At 38.4% G+C, this 19,441-nt stretch overlaps 1 protein-coding gene across 1 annotated transcript in view; it reads right to left on the reverse strand.

Annotated features, from left to right (window-relative positions):
• stx17 (syntaxin 17) overlaps positions 1-19,441 on the reverse strand; it is a 110,081-nt gene that overhangs the window by 8,673 nt on the left and 81,967 nt on the right. Inside the window, exon 4 of the mRNA XM_073054279.1 lies at positions 18,584-18,812. Coding sequence (XP_072910380.1) covers positions 18,584-18,812 — 229 coding nt within the window. The remainder of the gene's footprint in view (positions 1-18,583; positions 18,813-19,441) is intronic.

Genomic DNA, 19,441 nt, shown 5'->3' on the forward strand with positions numbered 1-19,441 from the left:
GCTGATTTGTAATTTTTAAAACCGGCAGATCTGTCACAACAAAAGAGCTATGGTCATAAATCTTTCTAAATTGGGCTTGTTTCTCAGTGTCTGCTCTTGACAACTTCATTAAAGCAGTAAAAACCTCCTCAGATATGAAATCATCTAATGGAGTAACAACCGCAATGGGAATCCATGAGAGCCAGGTGGCTACCCATTTCAATTTAATTTCCCAGTCCCATTTTGACATGTCTGTCCATGGCCTCCTCTACCACCAAACTGAAGCTGGAGGAATTCCATCTGTGTAGCCTCCAACCTGAACACATGAACATTGATTTCTTCTGGTAATTTCTCCCCTCTCTGTCCACCTCTCTTTTTTCTGGTTACCCCTCCTATTAAATTCCTTCCTCTTCAGCTCTTTGTCTTTTCCACCTATCACCTCTTAGCTTCTGACTTCATCCGCACCCCTCCCCTCATCCACCCACCTTCCTCCTGCTTTCTGACCTGGTCTCAACTACCATCTACCAGCTTGTCTTCCTTTCCATCCCCACTTCTTCATCAGACTTTTGCTGTTTCCATTCTAGTCCTGATGACAGGTCTCAGGCCAAAACGTTAACTCTTTATTCCCCTCCATAGATATTGCCTGACTTGCTGAGTTCCTCCAGCATTTTTTGTGTGTTGCTCTAGATTACCAGCATATACAAAATCTCTTGTAATTATCACTGGCAAACATTTACATTTTTACCAACTTTACTGATCTGCCATCTACGAGTTTGATTTTCAAGAAGCACCCTTCCAGTTTACTGTCGTCTTCAATTTCATATTGTTTTACCCTTCCCATCGGCAATGTTGATTCTGTGCCACATATGTTACTGCATATATTGTCTTTGAACAAAGATGTTCAAATGGCAAGGCCGATCCTGTTACTGAATTGTATTAACTTAATCCAGCTTGAAATTTTCTTTGACCCTTGTAGGAGTCCCCACATAAAGATATTTAAATAGCTGGATTTTCTGCATTTATGTTTCCAGATATTTGAATATTATGTGTGTAATGGCTTGTCTGTTCTGTTAGCTGCTAAGGGTACTCTAATGGTTTCGCTGTAATGTTAACTGCTGATGTAATGGTTTCTCTGTAGCTGCAATGTTTGGGTTATGACTAGTGATAACGGGACTTTATCCAATGGGAGGGATGTTATTCTTTCTCGTGTTTCTGAAAGCTGTTGGTTTTCGCGGGCTTTTGGCCAGAAGGGGTGAAGGGAATGAAGAGAGGAGACGTGACTTGAGGAGTCGGTGGGCTGCCCGACCCTCTGAGCTCTGGGTGGGAGTCTGGAGGTCGATGATGATCGAAGGAAAATCAGCAAAGGGGAAACTGTGAGCTCCAACGAATTGTGCACGGACTGTTTAATAAGATTATTGGCACCTTCTATTTTATATTTTGTTTCTCTACTAACCCCATAGTCAAAGTAAGAGTTATAAAATCTTAATCATTAAATGCATATTGTGTACTGCTTGTTATTTCGGGGTACTGATTTGATGCAGGATACACATCGCGCAGCATCCACCCAAACAAGAGTTCTAAAGTTTAGCCAGGCAGGGGGTTATCACCCCCCGAGATCATGCCACTAGGCAAACCGAGTGTTACATGTGTTTTTCTGAAACTAACTAAAGCCTGACTATTCTCAAAGTTACTTTTATCGTCCTGCAGAACATGTATATTTACAAATAATCCTAATCATCTCTCTAATAAAATGCATGAGCAATCTAACTAGTAATTATTAGTGGAGATTCAGAATAGGGAAAGGCAAATAGTATTCCTATGGAGTGAGTATTAGGTTATTATATTGAGAAACTGGTCTTGGAAAAACTAGCCACAAACTCTGAATTTATGAAGATAACAGGTGGCAGAGTTGTAAACCTCAAAAAGGATAATGATGAACTGAAGCAGCTATAAACTGCTTGATGAAATGGCGAATACATGCCACATTAAGCTGAATGTGGAGAAATACAAGGTAATGCACTTTGGTAGGAATAAGGAGAGGCAACGTAGAATAAAGGATACTGTTCTAAAAAAGGTGAGGGGGGAAGGGATACAAGTGATATACAAGTCAATGAAAGCGGCAGAGCAGGTTGACAAAATGGTTAATAATATGTACTCAGTTCTGGAAGATGTCAACAGAGGCGTAGAATATTCATTTCCGTGCAAAAGTCTTAGGCACCCTAGACTTTTTATCTAAATTTTGTTTTAGATGTTTATTGTTTGTCTTCTGCATCACTGTGTCAGTAAAAAAAAAGCAAACTTTAAATTTCCAAACATTCATTTTCCAAAAAATTAAATGTTACAAAGAAATTTTTGTATTTTGTTAAAGAAAGTAACATTAAGTAACTACAATGGATTGTGAGGATTGCTGAGAGAATCTTTGGGGTCTCTCTCCCCTCACCCCAAACCAGAACATATACCAGAAGCGCTGCATTCACAGAGCCCTCAGCATTGTCAAGGACCCCTCCCAGCTCTTCCACAACCTCTATGACTTCCCACTATCAGGCAGGAGGATTGTTAAGCTAAGCAACAATTTCTTCCCCCAGGCTGTGACACTTCTGAACACCCTGCTACCATCCAGTGTACAATATAGTACCGTGTTAATATTATTTTATGTGCTATATTGATAAATATATACACACACACGCACACACACACACATACTGTGTTTTGTACCTTGAACCAAGAGGAACACTGTTTTGTTCAGATATATACATATGTATGGCTGAATGACAATAAACTAGAACTTGAATTACAGGCCTCCTAATAGCCAACGGGAGATAAAGGAACATAAAATGGAAATACATAAAAGCAACAGGATACTTCCCCAATATTAACTGGGAATTACTTTGCAGCAAAGGCTTACACGGGGCAGAATTTTCTAGATACTTCCAAGAGCATTTCTTGACACCCTGTGAAATCAGAGAATTCAATGTTCACACCATTTTCCAAGGTGGAATATGAGGTGTTTTCTTCTATTTTGCATTTAGTCTTATCCTGGCAGTGGAGAAAGCCGAAGACAGATATACCGGGGTGGGAATGGGGTGCGGAATTAAACTGGCTGGCAACTAGGTCCTCTAGAAGATCATGGATGGAGTACAGTTGCTCAGTAAAGTAGTAACCTCGTCTGCCCTTGGTCTCACTGACATAGAGAAAGCAACCACACCTCATCTGGATCCACCTATCACTTGCCAACTCTTCCTCCATCTCTTCCCTCTCACTCTTTATACTGAATAACTCCCCTCCATCTTTCAGTTCAAATGAAGTTCTTGTTGACTGTTCATTTTCCTCCAAGGATGCTGCCTGATCCACTGAGTTCCTCCAACAGTTTGTATTTTTACATCAGATTCTAGCATCTATCATCTCGTGTGGCTCCACATCCTGACCTACCCTGGCTACTCTATTACTCATGCCTGCAGTGAAAAATCATTTTATGGCATTTCCTTTTAGAATTTAAACAATATAGTGCAGTTGCACCTACATGGACAAACCATTTTGGCAGCATGTCCCCAAATTGGTGATAATCTTCTAAAAAAAATTCTCTCACATGCCATGGTAATTTTGAATAAAGATTTTCATTGATTAATGAATTAGTAACAATAATTATGGACTTCAAGGATAAAGGATGAGTCCTGTTGCTTATTTATGGGTAATCACTGTTTTACTATTAATAAAAGTATAATAGACACAGAGCGAAATAAAAGAAGCATTTCAGAAAACCTGTTTAAAAATTACTACTTATCTTTTAAAAAGGCAATTGTAAAATAACAATTTCTAAATAGTACTGTTATTGTACATCATATATAAGAAATGTGAATGTGAAGTTAATAAGCTTTCAGTGTGACTTTTGTCACTGCACAACAAGTATTTTATCCAGCTTGTATTTGGTTGTTTTGAGAGTAATGCACATAGCCCTAGTTTCAACAGTAAGTCTACTCCTATAATGCTACTGTGACACTGTAATTTCCTTTGGGATCAATAAAGTATCTACCTATAATTAGATATGGCCAAGTACAACACTGAAAACAATGACTCACATTCATTCACTGCTTCATTTGGCAGTAAAGATAATCTTTATGCATCTTTTTATGAATGGGGTTTAAAGAATCGAGGGGCAGCAGCACTACATGCTGTATGCCAACAAAACTTTTGTGCAAGCCATCTTGGCACGTGCACCACAGGTTCACAACCCCTGTGTCTAGACAATTCCAAGGACAAGTCCTAACACACTTCTTTTCCTTATTTATATACCACTCTCTCACTCTTCAATCTCCTTCAGGTTCAAAATCTCTTTTCTAAACACAGACTTAGTTTCTTTCTATTCTGTTTTCTATTTAACCCACCACTTCTGTCAGGGCTTACAATCAGCTCCTTCTGAAATCCTTTTCTCAAACTTCTTCAGTCATAATACATTTTTCCTTAATCCATCAGAAGCACTGAACAATTCTCAACCATCTCTCCTAACTCTTTTTATTGGCCAGGCCTCTATTTCTTTTCATAGCCACTCTGCAGTGCAACTTTGATGATTTTATTCACTGAAGCTATTAAATACAAATTATTGTTCAAGCCGGGCCAATCAGTTAATCAAATTAAACAAATTGTTAAATGCACTTAGTCCTAATCAATTTATTGACTTGTCTTACTTAAACTGATGAGTTTCTTTGAAGCCTTTGATTAGGAGGAGAAGGCGACCAGAGAACTGATGCGAGAGCTGGCCTGAAGAAGCCTTGGGGCGGGGGAAGCTGTGAGACTGGGAGGTTCTATGAGCCTGCAAGTCATCTACAGAGCTAGTTAAGCTGATAGGGAAAGGACTGAACCTGCTGCTGGGAGTTCACTCTCAGGCAGGAGGTAGAGATCACAGGAAGCAATGGAGAAGATGGAGGTAGTGAACAGGAGATGGTATTGGCTGACTGGAGTTGTATGGAGGAAAGCAAATGGCAAGTTTCTAGGAAATGGAAAAATAAGTGGCTGATTGCAGATTATAGTGGCTAATCATCCAGTGATGAAGGCAGTAGATAAGATTTAATAAAAGGAAGGAAGGAAGAGTTTACAGTTTTGTTGAGTTGTGAATGCGTACCTGTTTCAGATATCAATCCAATTAGATTAACTAAGGATTTGAAAAAAGCATTAGAAGATATTGAGAGTGCAAAATCTTTAAGAGATGGAGCACTCTTAGTATTTTGTGAAGATAGTAAGCAATGTGAGAAAGCTTTGGGGGGTGGTTTAAAAGCTCTGGGAAGAATGAAAGTGATATCTAGAAATTATATTTAATGATAGTAGCTTTGGGGAGTAATCTCTGGAGTCCCTCTGGATGTAACCATGGACCAAGTTAAATTAATTTAGTCAAGGGAAAAGCTGTGGACACTAAACATTTAAAAGTGTTCCGTGGTGGTATTAGAACAGATAGTTTATTTGTGTTAATTAAACTTAATGGGAAAAAGTTGCCAGATGGGGTTAATTTTGGTGATATGGATTATATGGTTCAAGTCTATGTGTTACCCCCTCTGAGAAGTTTGGTCATATAGCAGCTGTGTGTAGGGATAAAAAATGGTGTGGTAGATTTGGTGGTGAACAATTGTATTAGGCTAAATTGTAGCAACTGTGGGGGAGAATACATCTCTGCTTACACAGGATACCCTGTATATAAGAAAGCTGTGGAAGTGCAACATGTTCGGGTGGAAATGGGCATATTACATCCGGGGGCTCTGCAGAAAGTACCGAAGACAGTGTCAATGGGACCTACGTATTAATATCCAGAATGCAGATAATTTAAAGACAATGTGTAAAGAGTATGACTGTATAACAAAGGATTCTCTGTTGATAAATAAAAGTTTGTCACTTTCATGGCAGATGTGGTAAATTGTACAGCACAAACTAAAAGTAGGATAGAACGCCTATATCATCAGAAGAAATATCTTTTGCAATTTCTGCACTGTCCTCAGGGAAATCTCCTGGACCTGATGGGTTCCCTGTAGAATTTTATAAATCATTCTCTTCACTTCTTTCTCCTCAGTTACTTTCAGTATTATCTGACTCGTTTAATTACGACAAATTGCCACCCTCTTTCAATGAGGCATCTATTATTCTTCTTTTAAAAAAGGGCAAAGACCCAACAGAGTGTTCCTCGTACAGGCCGATCTCTCTGCTCAATGTTGATGTAAAGATCTTAGCTAAAGTGTTGGCTCATAGATTAGAAACCGTTATTCCCTCCATTATCTCTGATGACCAAACAGGCTTTATTAAAAACCGTCTCCCTTTTTTTAACATTCGGCATCTATTTAATATTTTATACTCAGCTCCAACTGAGACTCCTGAATGTGTTATCTCCCTCGATGCGGAGAAAGCATTTGATCGTATAGAGTGGAACTACCTTTTTGCAGTCTTAGAAAAATTTGACCTCGGCCAAAGTTTCATCTCTTGGATCCAATTGCTGTACCTGTGTCCTACTGCTTCTGTTTTAACTAATTTTCAGAAATCCCAAGTATTTAATCTCAAACGTGGCACCCATCAGGGATGTCCCTTAAGTCCCTTTCTCTTTGATTTGGCTATAGAACCTCTGGCGATAGCATTTTGAAACTGTCCTGAATTGACCGGGATTTGGAGAGGGGGTGTTGAGCATAAAGTTTCTCTCTATGCTGATGACTTATTACTCTTTCTCTCAAATCCGTCTACATCCTTACCTCTAATGTTTTCACTTCTTGACCAGTTTAGCCAGATCTCTGGCTATAAACTTAATTTACATAAGAGTGAACTTTTCCCAATTAATAAAGAAGCACAAGAACTAATATTTCGTGATCTCCCTTTTAAAGTAGTCCATAATCAATTTACTTATCTTGGAATTACAGTCACAAGGAAGTTTAAAGATCTCTTTCGTGAAAACTTTGTCAATCTTTCATATGCTATAAAACAGAGTCTGGTACAATGGTCACCTCTATCTATGTCTTTGGTAGGTCGTATTAATGTTGTTAAAATGTATGTTCTCCCCAAATTTTTATACTTATTTCAATCTATCCCAATTTTTATTCCTAAATCTTTTTTGATTCCTTAGACTCTATTATTTTGTCATATCTGTGGCAGAATAAGCGCTCTAGAATTAATAAAATCCACCTCCAAAAATCTAAAAAAGAGGGTGGCATGGCTTTACCTAACTTTCACTTATATTATTGGGCAGCTAATATACGTTGTGCTACCTTCTGGTCTTTCTTCCACGGCCAACCCGAGTGCCCTAACTGGGTGGCAATGGAGTTGAGCTCCACTAAAGAATTATCTATATCTGCACTTCTTGGCTCTGCACTCCCTAGCAGTCTGCCCAGATCAATAGCTAATCCTCTTGTTAGACACACTTTGCGTATATGGGCTCAGTTTAGGAAATGCTATGGTTTCCAGGGGTTTTCCGTTTCTAGCCCTGTCGCACATAATCACCTTTTTTTACCTACTACGTACGATTCAGCATTCCATGTTTGGTATAGGAAGGGCATTAGACATTTTGAAGATCTTTTCATTGATAATCACTTCACTTCTTTTCAGCAGCTCTCTGTTAAGTTCAACCTGCCTAACGCTCACTTTTTCAGATATCTCCAAATCTGACACTTTATTGCTCCTTTAATTCCTAACTTTCCTGAAATGCCTGCGAAAAATGCTTTGGATCTATTTCTTTCCATTAATCCACTAGGTAAAGATTTAATATCAATTATCCGAGATAAACTAGCAGCCTTACGACGGGCCCCTGTGGATAAAATTAAAATGGCCTGGGAGCAGGATTTAAATATCTTCTTATCTGAGGAGAGCTGGGACTCAGTTCTCAAATCGGTTAACTCAACCTCTCTGTGTGCTCGCCATTGCCTTTTACAGTTTAAGGTTGTTCATAGAGCCCATATGTCTAAATCTAAACTATCTCGATTCTACCCTGGCATTAGTCCGCTCTGTGATAAATGCAAGAGGGGCGTGGCCTCTCTCATCCATATGTACTGGCTCTGTCCTAGCACAGAGAAATTCTGGAAAGATGTCTTCACTACATTATCGGGTATTCTGAATCAGTACCTAGAACCAAACCCCTTAATTGCTCTGTTCGGTTTTTGGGGCGAGACAGATCTATGTCTGGGTCCGACCAAATGCCGAATACTATCCTTTGCCTCTCTCCTGGCTAGACGCTTGATCCTCCTTAGATGGAGAGATGTTGCCCCGCCCACTCATGCGCAATGGCTTAACGACATTATGGCCTGCTTGGACCTCGAAAAAATTCATTATTCAGTTCTTAATTCAGATCTAAAGTTCCATAAGGTCTGGGGACCTTTTATCGAGTACTTTCATAACCTTCCTCTTGACTAGGGTTTTTTTTTCTTCTTTTCGGTCCCTTGCTTTCAGCTCCCTTTTTTGTCTGGTAGTAGGCATTACTATCCTCTGTTGCTAAGTGTATTCACAGTCTGGGAGTTTGACTGTCCTGACCCATACTCTTTATACTGTGTTGTGGGTCGGTCTGGAGTTGTTGTTTTTTTTCTTGTGTTGTGGGGCTTGGGGAGGACACTAAGCTTACTTGTCTTTAATTTAGGTGCTTTTTTGTTAAATTCTCTTCCTTTGTAGCATATTGTTATTGTATGCTTAATTTTGCACTGTATTAATGCTCCTCATTGGGATTTGGGGTTTTTAATTTGTAAAATGTTTTGAAAAACTAATTAAAAATTTTTTTTTTAAAAAGTAGGATAGAAAAAATTTGCAGTTATATTAAAAACTGCAGAAAAACATCTAGAAATAAAAGAGTTAACCCTACAAGTTATTAACGATGTTTCACCAGGAGTAATAATGTTTAGACTTCAATGGAGAGTTGTTAATGTTTTTTTTCTAATCTTACAATGGAATGCTAGAATGTATAATTACCAGTTTCGTATGATGGGGAGAAGGCTGCAGTTCCTGACTTCAAACAAGCAGAATCACTAGCAAATTCATGTCAGTGTACACAGTTCAGCCAATTTAATTAGAGAGATCTTATAGAGAAACTGTTTTGGCATACAATCACCAGATTGCCAAGGAAAAAAATGTTCCAATTCCTGCTCAGATGTTGAATTTATATTGTCTGAACTTAAAAGAGTATAAATGGTGCTGGTCAGACATCACCTGGGAAATAATATGTTTATATTATCGGATTCAAAACTTACATTGGTTATCAAATTCTTTAATACAGTGTGAGTTGAAGGCAACTTCCTGCTTCCTGGAAATTAGTAGTTGTTACCCCTATATTGAAACCTGATAAAGATCAATCAAATCCTTCCAGTTATAGACCTATTTCGCTAACCTCACATGTATGTAAGATAATGGAATGAATGGTTATAGCAAGTGTGGTAGTGGAAAATTAGCTGTATACCAATCTAGATTTCGTAAAGGGAGAATGACCATGGATTTGGTATTATGTTTGGAATCTGATATTCGTAAGGCCCAAGTTAATAAAGAATCAGTGGTAGCAGTTTTCTTTGATGAAGAGAAAACTTATAATAGTTATGTACCCAAGGATTGCTGCTTAAACTGTAAAAGATGAGAACAGGTGGTAGAATGTTTCATTGGATTCAAGAATTTTTATATGATGGAAAGATACAAACTAGGGTGGGAACAACATTCTCTATGGAGCTTGCATTCTGATTAATGATATTTTCTTAAATATTGGTTAAAACATTTCCAAGTCGTTATATGCTGATGATGGTGCAGTGTGGAAGGGAGGCAGAAATATAAATTATAGTTAGGAAACTACAGACAGATATTACCTAACTAGAGGAATGGGGACATAGTGCAAAGACTCGTTATTTGTTTTTCTGAAAGGAACATTACGCAAACCAATGATCTCAAGTTATATGGTAAATCTCTTAAACAGTGGTAAAGTTTCCCTGTATGTGAATGGACGCAAGGTTAACATGGTAAGTGCATGTGAATAAAATTCTAGTTTAGTATAAAAAAAGCCCTTAATGTGGTTAGTTGTGTGTACATGGTCACTTAAATTGCTTTAATCAGATCTCTTATATTATATGGGTTAGCCTCACCAGTGGTCCTAAAGCCGCTAGATAAAGGTCAAACATTTAGAATATGTTGTGGTACTATTAAATCATCCCCAATTTTGTCATTACTGGTAGAAATGGGTGAAGTACTTTTACATCTATACAGGTTACAGTCAGCAATGGCTTATTGAGTTAACATAAGATGATAAAGTTGGTCATCCAATTTTGGGAACACTGTACTTGTAAGGTCTTTAGTTTTGAGTGGATGTGCACTCAATGGGCACAAAATCTTGTGTTGTCTCATTGAATCATGGTCCTGGTGTACCGCTTTCTATCACTCCATGGTTTTTCCCTTTGCCTGTGGTTGATTTGGACCTTCAGGAAAAGCTCAATATGAGGAGTGATTGTTTATCAGTGGCACAGAAAATTCAGCAATATATGCAAGACAGATATTATGGATTCTTACATGTCTACACAGATGGTTCAAAAGATCCACTGACAGGTCTTTCAGGTGTTTCTGTTTATGTTCCAAAGTTTCAGAAGACTATTAAGAAAACATCACCAGGCGAAGTATCAGCATTCACATCTGAGATGGTTGCTATCATCCTAGCCTCGGAATAAGTCGAAGAGGTATGCCCTAATTATGTACCTCTGTACTGATTCGTTCTTGGTCTTGATATCTATTAAAACATCTATTAAACAATTTCTAATTGTATACCAGATGTGTATACATTTCATATGGGTTACTGTCCATGTAAGAGTTGAAGGAAACGAGGTGGCAGATATTCTTACCAAGCAATCACTTAAAATTAAGGATATAAATGTAGTGCAAACTTTGCATAAGGGGGAAGATGAAAGCCATAATTAAAAAGTCTATTCAAACATTGTGGCAACAAAGTAGGGATAAAGAAAGAATTACATTTATATAAAATTCAGAGTATGGTGGGAACTCATCTGGGAGATGGGTATAAAAGAAAGGAAAAAGTTATACATAAACATTTATATATTGTATATAAATTGAATAACTAATTGCTCAGAATTAATACATGATACAGGCAGTTGGAGGGAGTGCACTTGTCAAGAAATGGTGCAGCATATATTGTTTGAACACAGTTGCTAGGAGGTGCAAAGGAAACATCTGATTGCTAAATTGAGATCTTTGGGACAGACACAGTTTAACATGGAAAGTTTGTTAGGATATCACTGCTGTCATAATATATATAAGTGCATATTTGACTTACTTAGACTTCTTGCTATTGGTTTTTTTTGGGTGGGGGGTGGGATTTATTGGGTATACAGCCTGTCTCTTTGCTCCACACTCCAACTCAGTAAGTCGCAGTAATGCCCCTTATGTTGATATGTCAATCACCATCAAAACTTTACAAGAAGCAGCCTTCGATTAGTAACAGCCTGCATAGCATCTATAATCAATGAGAAAAATGCTTGTGGAAGAGTTTACAGAATGATCTTATAATCACAATGTTCTGAGATTAATACCACTGGACAGCAAATGTTTTCGAAAGCATTGCTTCCTCAGAAATTCTTTTAGGTTATGATAAACTGCTTGAAGCTGAACACAAATATAATTTTAGATGACTTGAGTCATGTAGGAATTTGGAGAAACAAGAAATTAACTTTTATTGAATGTAACGTGTTTAATTGCATAATAGTGCTGACACTTTGCAAGAGCTCAACTAAGCTAAAAATGTTTTGTTGATCATTTTCATTTGTACTCTGTGTCTGTGGCTTCTTGCTTAAGTGACCAACAATACTCAGCCAGCATTGATGGATTCCAGTTGCCCTGATATCGTTTCTCCATGACCAGTGTCCTAATGAAACCTTTTACCTTGCTCGTCACTGACAGTGCCAAAATTTGCAAGGAAGAAGTCTAAATGGGAATGCAGAAAATGAATCTTTAGTGACACGTTGCACTTCATGGTTTTGTATGCTTGAAGCATGTTGTCAACCAGCTGCCTGTAGTTTGGTGTTCTGTAGTTGCCAAGAAAAATTTCAACAACATCCTTGAATGCCTTCCATGTCATTTTCTCCAGTCCCATGAGAAGTTCTTCGAATTGCCTGTCATTGATGACCCGTATAATTTGTGGACCAACATGGCAATGTTTTCTGCAGTATGTAGATGTAAACCTGTCTGCTATACTAACAAGGGATTTTGTATAGGATGTTGTGGTGATGTTATTTTGATGGCAGTGTTCTGATACCTGATATCTGTGAGGGGAAGAAATGTAAATGTATCTGGAAATTGAAAGTTTTGTTATGCTGATCAAAAAAAATATTTAAAAATGCCTTCCTAAATCTTGGCTTCTGTTATTCTAGGAAACATCTGTCTCAGATATCGAAATCCTTCACCTTCCTTGTTCAATGCTTTCACAAATTTTTCATAAGCCCCAGTTTTATATGAAGAGGAGGCAAAAATATCTTTGTTCAGTCTACAAGGTGCATATGTGCCACACTTTCTGCCTGGGAACCAACTGCGTACAGAGTGGAAAATTCTTTTTTAATGTAGGGAGATTTTTAGCATGGCGGTCCCATTTGCAAATGAAACATTGCTTGGTGTATCCGAGCTGCAATCCTAGTAGCAGGACTACACTTTCAGATCACCACTGTTGCTCTAGTTGTACTGCATGTTTTTCAACAAGACTACAAATTCTGGTAGTTATCTTCAAGTGTAGCACACAGCTGATTGATGTTGAAGGGTGGGCATTGCCTTTGTGTGGCAGCACAGCTTTCAGATTGAACACTGAAGAATCAATAAGAAGATGCCATTGCTGTGGGTCACACTGGCAACCCAAAATATTCCCAGGCCTGCCTGGACAAGATAGAAAATTTTCCAGCTACATGTTTGGGCAATTTGACTTTGAATTATGAATTGAAGTAACAAATATAGGCCATTCCAAAGAAATAATACAGTGATTTTACTGATCAGCAGCCCAAAATCCATAAGATACACTCAAAAGTATTCAGGAAGCAAAATCTTTGTTGTTCAGTGTACGCTACGATTATTTTATTGCTGTTTATCCTGTAACACTTGAAAAAATATGAAAATTTACAATAATTAATGGAGCAGCCAGAGGGAGAGTGGGCCAGTGTTTGATTGGTAAGTAAAGAGGCTTTGGCAAGTAGAGGTGCAGGTAAGGTTGTTTGAATTTCTCTTTTCTGTGAGCGTGTTCATATGTCAGTGGTATGCTCCTGCAGCAGGATGGGAGAGATCAGATAGACTTCCAGTATCCCTGAGGAATAAACCTCCTGCTGGAGGTTTCTCCAGCTGCAGCTCCCGACTGACCGTGTGAAGGAGCTAGAGACACTCAGGACGATCAGTGATACTGACAGCATCACACATAGGAGTTCTGGTGAAGTGGTCACTCCGCAAGGACAGAAAGTGGTTTAGTGACCACCAGAAAGAAAAAAAAGGAACAAGCAGAGAGTATGGAATACACTGTGGCCATTTCCCTCAAAAAACAATATACTATTTGAGATACTGTTGGGGGGAATAACTGGTCAGGAGAAAGCTCTGAGGCTCACCAAGGAAGGATGAAGGCAAAAAAGGACATAGAACTATAGAGATAAAGGCCTCAAAAGTTAGGGGGTGGACAGGATATTCTGCAGCACAAAAAGAGACTTGGGAATGATGTGTTGCCTCCCTGGTGCCAGGGTCCAGAACGTCTCAGAGCAGCGACAGAACATTCTAAAGCAGCCAGAGGTGTTATCACAGAAGCACAAATAACATAGGAAGACAAGGGAATGAGGTCCTGCAGTGTGAATAAAGGGAGATAGTGAAGAAGGTACAAAGCAGAACCTTGGAGGTAGTAATATCTGGATTACTTCCAGAACCACGTGCTAGTAAGGAGATATGGCAAGTCAATGTGTGGTTGAAAAATAGGTGCAGGGGTTCATGTTTTTGGACCACTGAGGTCTTTTCTGGAGGGGTTATACCTGAAGTAGAGGGGGCCAATATCTTGGCAGGCAGGTTTGCTAATGCTGCTAGGGTGGGCTTAAACTAAACTGGCATGAGGTGAGATCCTAAGCAACAGGGAAGTAAATGGGATGCTGGAAAGTGATGCATGAGTGAAGCAAGTTGAATGGGCATAACTTGAGGAATGAGAATGGACTGATCACACTGTTGGGACTGTACTACAGGATCCTAAATAGTCAAACAAAATTAGAAGAACAAATATACAGGAATATTATGGGACATTGGAAGAAAGATAAGATTGTCATAGTAGCAACATACACAAAATGCTGCCTGGCCTGCTGAGTTCCTCCAGCAATTTGTGTGTTGCTTTGATTTCCAGCATCTGCAGATTTTCTCTTGTTTATGATTGTTATAGTAGGGGATTTTAATTTTCCTAATATAGACTGGGATTGACATCCTTTGGAATTATATACTCGGGAGAGGGAAAAGCTCAACTTTCTCTTTGGTAATAGTGTGGGGATGTGACAGTGGGGAGCACGTTAGGACCAGTGATCATAGTTCTGTTAGTTTTAAAGGATTCATGGAAAGGAACAGAACTGGTCTACAGGTTCAAGTTCTAAATTGAGGCAAAGTGAATTTATATAGTATGACACAGGAGCTTGAAAAGGCTGGTTGAGGGGGTTGTTTATGGGTAAAGGGACCACATGCAAATGGGAGGCTTTTAAAGGTGAGATAATGGAAGCTTAAGGTCTGCATGTTCCTGTCAGTGGGCAGGGCAAGCTGGTAGTAGAAGTGAAGCGTAGATGACAAGGATATAGAGACCTTGGCCAGGAAAAAGAAGGACTCATGAGTCAGTGTAGGCATCTGAGATCAAGCAAATCCCCATGGGGTATAGGGGATGCAACTCAAGAAGAAATCAAGTCAGCAAAAAGAAGTCTGAGATAACATTGTCAGTGAGATTAAACAAAATCCCAAAAAAAACTATATGTATCTTCAGGAAAAAAAGAGTAACTAGAGAGGCAAGAGGGCCTCCCAAATACCAAGCGGTCATCATTATGTGGAGCCGCAGGAGATGCTGAAGGTCCTTAATGAACATTTCCCCTCTGTTTTTGGAGAAAGACATGGAGATTTCAGAATTAAATAAAGTAAATGTGGAAGTCTTTGGGGGAAAGTCTGCATTAAGGTTGAGGAGGTGTTGAGTGTCTTAAAAAGTATAATGGTAGACAAACCTCTATGGTCAGATTATGTATATCCAAGAAAACTGTGAAAGGTAATAGAAGAAATTGTGAGAGCCCTGGCTGAAATATTTGCATCATCATTAGCCATGGGTGAGGTGCCAGCAAACTGGAGAGTCGTGAATGTTGTGCCTTTATGTAAGAAGGCATGCAAAGGAAAAACCTGGGAATTATGGACCAGCAAGTCTAACATCCATGGAGGGATAAGATATACATACAGTATTGTACAAAAGTCTTAGGGACCCCAGATTTTTTTGATGGTATGGCCTCCATAGAGCCCTGATCTTAACATCATTGAGGCTGTCTGGGATTACCTGGAGAGACAGAAGCAAGTGAGACAGCCAATGTCTACAGAAGAATGTGGCGTTCTTCACAATGCTTGGAATACCTACCAGCCAAATTTCTTATGACAGTGTACCTAAGAGAATTGATGCAGTTTTAAAGGCAAAGGGTGGTCACACCAAATATAGATTTGATTTAAGCTTTTTACTGTTTACTGCTCTTTATAGTAATTTTTGATATTTAGAAGCTTTTCATTTCATTATTTTTGAAAGCATCTTCACTTTACATAATTTTTTTTACATGTATCTAAGATTTTTGCATAGTACCATACAAATAATAAAACAGTTAATTAATGGCTTTGTGCATGAGAGATCATATCTTTTGAACTTGAGTGAATGTTCTGATGAGGTAACGAAGAAAGTTGATGAGGACAGGGTGATAGACATGGTTTATATAAACTTCAGTAAGACCTTCATTAAGTTTCCACATGGCAAGCTGCTCTGGAAGGTTGAACCACACAGATTACATGGAAACTGGCTAATTGGATACATAATTGGTTTGTTAGCATTAAACAGAGACAGAAGGCTATTTCTCAGACTAGGGATCTGTGCCTAGCGGTGTGCCTCAGGGGTCAGTGCTGGGGCCATTGTTATTTGTCATCTATATCAGTGATTTAGCTAAGAATGTACTGGGAATGGTTAGTAAATTTATGGAAGACACTGAAATAAGATATACCAGACAAAAAAGGTGGTTATCAAAAGTTGCAGAGCAATCTTGATTAGTTGAGTAAGTGGGCCAAGGAATGGAAAATGGAGTTTAACTTGGCCAAGTGCAAGGCGTTCAGTTTAGAAAGTTAAATAGATTTTCAGTGAACAGAAGGGCCCTGGGGAGTGCTGTATAATAGAGGGACATTGGAGTACAAATATTTGGTGCACTGAAAGTGGAGTCACAGGTAGACAGGGTGGTGAAAAACACTTGCTATGCTTTTTAGCCTTCAAACGTCATGAATTGAGTATAAAGTTCGGAGGTCACGATCCTTTTCGTACAGGACACTTGTGAGGCTGCACTTGGGAGTGCTGTGTTCACATAGGTGGGTACATGTTCCTGTTTACATCAATGGTACTCTGGCCGAGAGAGATGAGAGCTTCTAGTTGCTAAGAATGAACATCATCAATAGCCTGTCCAGGTCAACCACATTGACACTACGGCCAAGAAAGCTTACTAGCATCTTTACTTCCTCACAAGGCTAAAGAAATTTGGCATGCCCCCTTATCGGCCCAAGACAACAATGAACTACAGAGAGTTGTGGACACAGCTCAGCACATCACAAAAACCAGCCTCTTCTCCATGGACTGTGTCTACACTACTCACTGTCTCAGTAAAGCAGCCAACATAAGATTCCACTCAGCCTATTCTCTCATTTCCTCACTCCCAAAGGGCAGAAAATACAAAAGCCTGGAAAAAATATCACCAGGCTCAAGGTTAGCTTCTATCCTGCTGTTATAAGACTATTTAATGGTTCCCTAGTGCTGTAAGACTGACCTCAATCTACCTCATTCTGATCTTACACATTGTCAACCTGCACTGCACTTTCTCTGTAACTGTATCACTCTATTCTACATTGTTATTGATTTACCTTGTACTATCTCAATGCACTGTTGTAATAAATTGATCTGTATGAACAGGGTGCAAGGCAAACTTTTCACTGCACCTCAGTACATGTGACAATAATGGAAAAGTGATCCAATTATGACTAACTAAAGAGACTATGGGTAGAAATAGATTGAAAGAGGCACTTACAGTCACCAGAAAAAGTAGCAAGGCTCAATATTGACAAGAGTTTAGAATTCAGCAAAAGGACCAAAAGTTTTAGTAAGAGTATGAGAGTAGATACAGGACATATAAGCATAAACTCTAAAAACTCCAAGCATAAACCAATTTACCAAATGTCATTTTTGGTCACCCTGCTATAATAAAGATATTATTAAATTGGAAAGAGTGCATTAAAGATTGGTCTCAAGGGACTGAGTTATAGGGAAAGGTTGGACAGGCTAGGACTTTATTCCTAGGAGAGGACTTGGGGATTTATATACCTCTTAAGGACAGGTGTATAAATTTTCAGGGCATAGATAGGTGCATTCAGTCTTTTTTCAAAGGTTAAGGAATCAACAAACAGACAGTATAAGTTTAAGCTGAGAGTGGCATTATTTAATAGGAACTTCTGGGGGCCACATTTTATTTTATATATATATTTATTTATACACAAAGAGTGGTATCTGTGTAGAAAGAGCTGCCAAAGGAAGTGGTACAATCATAACTTTTAAAACACATTTGGACAGGCACATGGATTGGAAAAGCTTAGAAGGTTATGGGCCAAATGTTGGCAGATGGGACTAGTTTGGATGGGACACCTTGATCACTGTGGACCAACTGGATCAATGGGCCTGAACCCATGCTGTATATGACTTGGGCACTCTAATAATCACATAGAAAACAATATGAGATCACAAAATGAAATAAATCAGAGGATTCTATCAGTATTCACTGCATATATTATGAATTTAGCTAGATACCCTAACAACTTAATCTAACGTGCAAAAAGCTTTTAAAGTTCATTGTGAGTGCTCTAAAATGCATTAGCACCAACTTGAAAATCCTTTGCAACTCTTTCTCCTCATGACTTCCATATGCAAAGTAGTGAGACTATAAGGGCTCATTGCTATCACAACAGAAAGCTGTCAGCAACTTCCAGAAATGGTGTATTATAGTTAAAGCAGTCAATCAGAAATTTTCATTTTTCCCAATTTTAAATTTGGAGATATTTCAAAATTAAATTAGAAGTTTTTTTTATCATTCTGATTCCTATCCTGTCCTTATTTTAGTTTCTACAAAGACACTTTGCAATTGGTACTTGTATGAAGGAGAACAATATTCCAAATGACATTAAAAAAGAATATTGTTTCACTGCACTCAGTATTAGAGAATATGCATAGGAAAAGTGCTTAAATATAATCAAATGTAATTAAGCCACTTCCTTGCCAATTAAAGTAGTATTGCTGTTTAAGTAAGATGTAAACAAACAGCTAACATGATCTTCTTCAATATTTCTTTACACTACTAAATTAAATGCATATTACCTGTTACAGTCTGGGATCGCACTAGAGATGAGTGTGGGTCCTGGGATTTCTCTACATTTTCATGGTCACTGTGCACTTCTGAAAACTGTGAATGGAGTTTCAGGAATTGATCCACTGCTACTGTAGCCTGTTCCTTAACAGGATTTATTATCTTCTCCAAAGCTTGAGAATCTTCATCCCTTACTCGAAGGCATATAGTTTCCATTTCCTTCATGTTAGCTCGTAGCTGCTATAAGACAAAGTGAGAAAAAGTCAGAGTCTGTAGTTAATTAGGTTTAAGTGGCTACCTTATCTGTACGTAAACTTTCATGATCACAAAAATGAGAAATATACTGCTGCAGCACCTATCAAGTATCATTATCAACAGCTCTCAGCTGAAGCACACCAATGCCAGAGGCAGAATAATCCTCTTTCACTTTTCCCAGCAAATTGCCTTAACCTCCAACTCAGAAAAGCATTATATAAACCTATATAAATTTTAAAAAGCACAAGCCTTAAAGCTTTTGTTTTTAAATACAGACCTTTAAAATAGTTTAGCAAATCCCAACACTAAGATTCAAGATTGTTTAATGTAATTTTCTGTACACAAGTGTAAAGGAGAATGAAACAACTGTTACTTCAGATCCGATGCAGCACAAAAAAAAACATAATAATAATAAAAAACATAATTAATATAAATACAAAAGATAACCTTATACACATAGATTGATTGATTGTATGTCCATAAAGTGATGTTAGGCTGTACATAACATGACTGACAGGAAATAACAAAGTTGTTGGGGAGTTAGTGGGTGAAGCTGTTGATCATCCTTACTGTACGGGAAAAGTGATGTTACAGGATGTTACATAACCTCCTCC

Source organism: Hemitrygon akajei, chromosome 8 (assembly GCF_048418815.1).
Source record: "Hemitrygon akajei chromosome 8, sHemAka1.3, whole genome shotgun sequence".
In the NCBI taxonomy this organism is placed as follows: Eukaryota; Metazoa; Chordata; class Chondrichthyes; order Myliobatiformes; family Dasyatidae; genus Hemitrygon; species Hemitrygon akajei.